Source organism: Lycium barbarum, chromosome 7 (genome assembly GCF_019175385.1).
Source record: "Lycium barbarum isolate Lr01 chromosome 7, ASM1917538v2, whole genome shotgun sequence".
Taxonomy (NCBI): domain Eukaryota; kingdom Viridiplantae; phylum Streptophyta; class Magnoliopsida; order Solanales; family Solanaceae; genus Lycium; species Lycium barbarum.
The window spans coordinates 117,259,989-117,267,879 of NC_083343.1; the positions used below are offsets into that span (position 1 = coordinate 117,259,989).

The 7,891-nt window shown below is 32.0% G+C and overlaps 2 protein-coding genes across 2 annotated transcripts; both read right to left on the reverse strand.

The window, feature by feature from the left end:
- Positions 1 to 751: 751 nt before the first annotated feature.
- Positions 752 to 1,901, reverse strand: LOC132602481 (NDR1/HIN1-like protein 13). Its single transcript, XM_060315322.1, has one exon. The coding sequence runs from the start codon at positions 1,876 to 1,878 to the stop codon at positions 1,042 to 1,044; it is 837 nt and encodes a 278-aa protein (XP_060171305.1). The 5' UTR covers positions 1,879 to 1,901; the 3' UTR covers positions 752 to 1,041.
- An 851-nt stretch (positions 1,902 to 2,752) lies between these two features.
- Positions 2,753 to 4,105, reverse strand: LOC132601813 (NAC domain-containing protein 1-like). Its single transcript, XM_060314875.1, has one exon. The coding sequence runs from the start codon at positions 4,103 to 4,105 to the stop codon at positions 2,753 to 2,755; it is 1,353 nt and encodes a 450-aa protein (XP_060170858.1).
- Positions 4,106 to 7,891: the final 3,786 nt, after the last annotated feature.

The window sequence follows — 7,891 nt, forward strand, 5'->3', positions numbered from 1 at the left end:
AAATGCACATATTCTTAGCTACAATGTGAAATTATTTGTGGCAACTACTTAATTCACAGCTATGAATTTTTTAATTCGTAACTAAATGCGAGTACTATTGCCACGTGACTAAGCTATAGAAATAGCCATAAAATTTGAGTTTGCGTGGCAAACATGTTTAAGCTTTTGCTACAATATAACAACTTGTGGCTACAATATGAAGATAGCTACAAATTCTTTTCTTCGTGGCAAAAGACTAATATCACTTGCTATAAGTACATTTTTCGAGGCAAAAACTTTCTACCATTGCAGCTACAACACAAATTTTTTGTAGCAATAATCATAAGTCCTTAGCCACGGCCCATATAAAGTTTGTAGCTAACTTTTAGCCACGCTACATTTTGCTACGAATGCTACAATTTTTTTTTTTTTGTAGCTAAAGTATTTAGCCACAAAAAATTTCATATTTAGCTACAACGTATTTTGTAACAATATATTCCTTGTGTTGTAATGAGATGGCAAGAGCTGCTACAAAGAGGAGACTTAATGGAGATTAATGAACATTGACAATTACTACATATGTTACATAATTCATCTGGAAGAAATGAATATGTTCATACTCTTGTAACGTATCTATATTATTTACATTACACAAAAGCACAAAAGATAGGATTAATTCCATCAATAGATGCACGAGCCTGAATGTTCAGATAAATGCTATGAAAATTGGAAATTGCATACACTAAATATAGCTTAAATGATAAGGTGAAAACTTGCTACGAATTCAATTAACCCATATACAAGATTCAGATCAACGACTGCACCGAGAATCCTTTACAAGAAAATATTAGTACTCCTATAACAGTAAACTTGTTCATTTTCTGAATTTACTAGGCTATACAAAGCTAGGAAAAGAAAACCAAAACTTACAATCAAGTTACAAGCTGATACAAAAGGGAAAAAAAGAAGAAGAGGAGGATATTCCGTTGAATTGAGAAAACAAGAATTCCTCCTGCAACAAGCTAATTAACTCAAGAATTTACCATAATGCTAGCTATCTATCTACGACTTACTAAGACATTTCTGATTGTTTACATGACTATTTTTCGTCATTGTATTCACACTAAAACTGCAAGACGCCCCAATATTTTTAATCTTTGAACTTATCCCCCATACTTTAAATTTGATAAGCACATCAATGGAGACAGACAAAGACAAACGTTGTTTCGAATTCGTGCTATTCATGCTCCTTTCAACATCCTCAGGCAATTTATCAACATTCTTGTTACCAAGAATAACCTCAAAATCATTCGAACTCTCAGGTTCTTGATCTAAATCAGGAAAATTCCCATGACCAATTTTTTTCTGCTTGAAATACAAAGAAATATCACCGTCCCCTTTATAATTGTACGTAATTCTTGACCTCTGATTCGGATTCTTGGCTTCAATTGTAACGTCGTACTCATATTGAGGATGTTTATCACGTTGATTTTTTAGTAATTTCTTGACTAAGATTTGTTTCACGCTAAATTGTGGATCATCATGCTTGGTAAATAATTTGTTAAGACCTATTACCAAACCAATGATAATTCCAACAACAACTAACGCTACAACTACACATATACAACGACGAGAGCAACAACAAGAATGAGAACTTCGCCCTTGTTGGTTTTGATTCCGGTGGTTCTCGACAATGAGGGCATTTTCGGGTGGTGGAACACGATAGATTTGATCTTTTGGGACTTGAACAACGTAAGTTCCTGAGGCAAAAGGCGGTAATTGAGTATTACAAACTGATAGAGGTAAAGGGTCATGGTGGTTAATATCGTCGTTATTCGTTGTTTGGTTTTGGGGAAATTCATCGTCACCATGTTTTTGAGTTTGGGACCGCTCCTCCATGGAAATATGGAGAGCGGTGAAGATGGAGGCCTAAGGTGGTAAGTTTAATGATGGACAAAAGGTGATGGCTAAGTTTGCATGGGAATTGGTGGTTGCATTTGCATGGGAAAAAAATGGGATGTTGAGCTTTGAGGGTGGAAAATTTAACATGTGTCTTCCCAATCAGTTTGTAACATTAATACTTGTTTCTTGTACTAAATTTAATTGGTAGTCAAGCAATATAAATGTGTTATAGTTATATATACCCATCAATGTAAAGAGAATTTTTTACACTATCAGATTACTAAATTAGCTATAGGAAAGTTTTAAAATATATATATATATATGAGATTTGTAATCTTTAGAATACGATTGGTAACCTGTTTTAACAGCTACATGTAACTCGATGATGTAAAAATTTCATACACCAGCAATTGTATATATAACTTAAATTTCAAATTCTTTTATTGGTATGAAAGCAATGAAAATCTAAAATGAGAAAATTAAATTAAAAAAAGGAAAACAAAGAGTACTTTAAGTTTTGCGCTTTAACGGTCTAAACAATATTTACACAATAAGGTCATTGATTAGGCAATTACAAGCAAATCTCTATAATTAATAAACCTTAACTTATACTTGATATAAAAAAGTAACTAATCAACCTAATATACTTATTAATTAAAATTCTGAGATAGCGAAAAAAATCTCTACAATGTGAGTACATTATAAGATCATGAGAGAACTCCATCCATATAAATGAGCCATACATGTGAAAAAGGTTTCCCTACTAGCTTAACTAGAATTCTAGCTAGAACCTTATAGGAAACAGTCAATTTGAATCTAGTTCAAGAATGAAATATTAGGACATATTATTAAGATTCAAAATGGCTCAAAATTAATAATTTGCTAGCTGCTCAGATATGGGATGCAAGTCCGTTGTGTTCATTTGATCCATAGAATCCCATATCTCCTTAGAATCCCATATCTCCTCCATAGGCCAGCATTCTTCATTACTAAAAAACAGAGCTGAGTTCACTTGCATCTCAGAACATATAATTGATGAAGTATTAAAATTATCTTCATTAGTAGTACTCATCATCATGTTGATTCCTTGAAGTACCCTTTGTTCAGAAAATTCAACAATTGGTTGTGTTGGGACCAAATTGTGTAGTAGGCTGTTGTACTCATCATTGTTTCCATACAAAAGATTGTTCAACTCCGATAATGACTCTTCAACCGATGGAACACTAGCCTTGGCACGTTCAAATTGTTCTTGTTCATCCGGCAACTGATAGTTATACTGATCTTGATCAGATGATGGATAATTAGGAATGTTACTAGGTAACCAGTAATAACAACCTGTCTCCATCTGTTCTTGTGGGACGACGTAGTCGATATCTTGATTTTGATACTCTAATATAGGCTCCTCAAAAACGGGGTTCGTTATCTCCATAGGATTGATCTCATGAGTATTCGAACAAACCTTAACCTGATTTTCATATTGGAGACACGACGATCCAATATTCTCATATCCGGCATAATTAGCACAAAATCCTTTATTCTGATCATCGACAATTACTTGGTCCATAGGCTGCTCAAAAACGGGGTTCATTATCTCTTGAGGATTTTGCAAAATATTAACCTGGTTTTGACGGACACACGACATTAATCCAATATTTTCAGCCTCGTTGTGATCAGAGTTAATACTAGCACAAATTGATCCATTATTCTGATCATGATCACCATGGACCGCCACCTTCCTCGTAATGCGACACAAAACGTAGTCCTCGTGTTGAATTTGACGACGTTTTTTTAACCCCTTTAGGATAGTACCACTAAGAAAGTATTCTTTCATAATCCACACGATTCTTTGATCCGAATTACTATCTTTATCGTAAAAACGATAGCTTTTCTTGAACCCTATGATCACTGAACCTTTTTTATTCAAAATAGATTTACCTCTGTCAAGTCCCTTCCATGTTCCACCTCCAACAACTCTCCTGTTAAAATTTTTACCATTGGACGATTTTTTCTTTAATTGAGTGAAGAAGTAACTCGCATCACATAAATCTCCAAATATATCAGATGGCTTCTTGTTACCATATAAGTCTATATGCTGAATATCATCACATTCAATAGACTTGTCACATACAAACTTGATTAGATAGTTTATGAGTTCATCGTCGTGTGGACGATACCTGAACCCCAATGAATATGATGAACAATTGCTTCCTCCACTATTAGTCATCATGATCAACTGAAGAAATTGAACAAGAAAGCAAGAATAGTAATTTTTTTAGTAGATAGAAAGCAACGTAAAAGCACTACTATATATATAGAGAGAGTATGTCCGATTCCAAAAACAATTAGGAAATAAAAGGTTGCAAGAATACTTTAAAATATTTTAATTTTAGAATTAGATTTCGCCTAATTAATATACATTGTTGTTTCCTTTTCTTGTTACAAAAGTAAGCCGTTTTTATTGTGTTGAAAAACCGAAAATAATTAGGATACTACCAAAACAATTAAGGAAACTCCTAGAGGCCTAAGGTAATTTAAATTAAAAAAAAAAAAACTATTCAAGATTTGAAAACTGTAACTAATTAGAACAATTAAGAAACTCCTACGCTTTAAGCTCCAAATCATCCTCAAACTTATGTATAACTGTTTGTTTAAGATCAAAATGATTGTTTAATTTATGGCTAGAAAACTCTTTGCAATGCGTTTCTAGGGTTATTCTGTTGAAAATTGAATGAAGAGTATAAAAAGTCCTAAATATGACATATAAAATAACTTGCGTAGGACACACAATTTTTTTATTTACTCTAATTTAAATTCCGCAAGAACGATTTTTTTTTATACATAAAATGATGTAATTTTTTGTTTAAACGAGCCATACATGTGAAAAAGAAATAGGACTACATACCTTTTTTAAAAAAAACATAAAGAAGCGAGAATAACGAACTCAAATAATTTCTCATGCAAGTTTTCCTTTTTTATTTTATATAGAGAAATGAATTATATCACGACAACTCTTTTTAGCATACTCATCCATAAAAACAAGAGAATTACAAAACTTAGGTTTAAGATATTATTTAGGATACTATGAGTAAACCAATCTTAGGATAGAGAAAATTATACTTAATTGTTTTATATATTCCTTGGATAGTTTTGCACTGTCTAACTGTGCTTGTACAATCGATCTTATATTTGACAATTCCACATCCCTGATTAATCTTTCAGTTTGTTGACATTTACAAAAACTAATTGCATTTCACAGACATACAAAAGATGAAATACGGAAATTTTGGCATAAGATTCCAAAATAATTTGTAAATAAGGAGTTGCAAACAACAAATAACACTGTTGGCTCAAAATTATGTGTGAAATATTGTAAGCAGGCAAAATAAATGGAGTGAATATAACTAATAACGTAAATAAATGTAGATCATTGTCCCATCTAAGTTGTTACGTAAAATATTTGACAGACTGAAGGATAAAGACAGAGAACTAATCACAAGTTAATTTACATCAAGCTGGATAATTGAGCCATTTCTCATGGTTAGTAACATCATATGTAAAAGAAAGTTTTTGAGTTCACAAACTCAATTTTTTTACTTTCATTTCATTACGTTAGTACCATCATTTATAATGTCATCATAGAGTATGATATAAACTCAATCATGATTCTTTTAGTTCTTATTTTTTATATATACTAGTCACTACGAATGTGCGCTGCACATTATTTCCTATCAATTTACCATACAAGAAAAAATGTTAGGCAATTTTACTTGTAATTAAATTATATTACAAAAATGTTATTAGACATTAAACAATAATAGTGAGGTAAAAGATGTTAGTAGAAAATTTAACATTCCCAATTTTATAACAACACTAACTTTTCAAGTTTACAATATGTAGTAAGAAATACTTAATCTTTACAAACTAAAATAGAGACAATACACATTTGATAATCTATCAAACTATCACGCCTCTTACCTTTAGATGCACCTTCAAGGGTCCAAGTATAATCGAGCCATTGAATATTAGAAATGCGTAATGGATAAATATATTTAGTGTACGTACATGTGTAGCTCTTTTTATACATAACTTGTGTACTCTAGATAGAGACGAAAAATAAAAAAATATTTTTTAGCATTGCACGAGAAAAAAGAACTAAGAAATATAAATTATTTGTCCTATAGGAGAGTTTCATTCTGAATAGGATTGGAATCATTAAAAATCTGGATCTTTTTTTCTGTTAAAAAATGAAGTAAGTCCAAGAATTTAATTATGAATATGATTGGGTTGTTATGTTACGAATTTGTATTTTTATAGATAAGAATACACTATTACATTTGATTTGAACTGTACAATTAATGAAGTATTTTGCATTTTTGTACATTGGTATTATAGAAAAGAAATAGGATTAGATTGAGCTTATTAAGGGTATAAAAGTCGTTCAATATTTGAAAGTTATTTTGGTCAACCAACATTAATATTCGTGCTTTTTTTTAAGGGATGGTACGTATTACACTTCCCTTAATTACTAGACTTAGTAAGATAATGTCTGACCATCCTTACACTTTTCTTTTAAGGTTTTATTATTAAAGTCGTCCATACAGATAAGCTGTCGGAGTATATTAGCTTGATTTTTTTTTTAGTTGCAACAGATAACACTACTAAAAAACTGCCCAAAATTGACGGCCAAAACCAACGAACTCGCGTAGCTTTTCCAAAACTGACGGAGTACCGACGGACTCAATCGGTTAGGTAAAAAAAAAAAAGCAACTTGGAATTAAATCCAGGTATGTACCTTAGAATTGCTCTACCAGAAACTGAGCCTATGGTAACAGAATTTTTAGCAACGGTTGTCAAACCGTTGCTATAGAGCGTCTATTGCAATCGTTCCAACCGTTGCCAAAAGGTTTTGGGGGCTACCGATACGGTTTACTAATTAAACCGTTGCCACTATACAAACTGTTGCGATAGGTTCACCTATGGCAACACTTTTCTTAACTGTTGCTGTTAATGTTATCTGTGGCAACACTAAATGATTTTTTTTATCTATTGGAACGGTTTTAATTCCCTCCACACTTTACTCACTCTACTGTTTGCTTAACCCGCCAAAATCCTTTTCTCTTTTATTTTCTTTTAGTTTTATTTCTTAAATCACAACCCATAGGTTTTCTCTCTTCATCTGAACCATTGTTTCTCTCTATCAAAAAAACCCTCATTTGGCCATCATCCTCTCTCCATCAGAACTCCTCTTCTTGGATGAAGTAAACCCTTAGCTTTTCATCCTCTATGTTTGTTTATATTGTTGTTTGGTCTTTTTGAACTGATTGGTGAAGATGTTGGTGCAGTTAATTTCTAGGGTAGAAGCTGCTAAATGGTTTAAAGAAGTGGTTGTCTGAGAAATCTAAGTAGGCATATTTGAGAAATCGTTTGCTGAAGAAATTGTTAGTTCTTTGCAAATTGTTTTTGGATTTCTTCTTTAATCTCCTATTTTTTCTTTAATCTTTGAGGTGTGGGTAGTGTATTTGATATAATTTAAGTTCAGTAAACTCCTATATAAGCTAAAAAATTGTTGCATGAATTTTAGAAGTCCTTTTGTGATATTCAACAAACAATTAAATTGGGTCCTTTATCGAAGTGGGTTTGAAATAATTTTAAGCTTTTTGGTCGGGTCTTTGCTCTGCTTGGTACTACAATTTCACCTTTCTTTCCTATTTTGGCTGTCAAAAGAAAACGTTGAGATTTGCCCTTTTCCCCTTTACTTTCTTTGCAATTTCAATCTTGTTGGGTGCATTTTATAGAGTTGATTTTATATAGTGTGGTGAAATTATTTTCTCTGGACCTGATGTTGAATCTAAACTTGTTTCGTCTTGAAATTTTGTGTATAACTTTAATCTGGAGTGACTAAAATTACCATGGAAGTGGCTGTAAAATATAGAAAGTTTATCTTTTTCTCGACATGGTGTTTTCCTTTTTCTTTTGGTGTTTCTGAATACCTGAAAAGATTTAGTTGAAA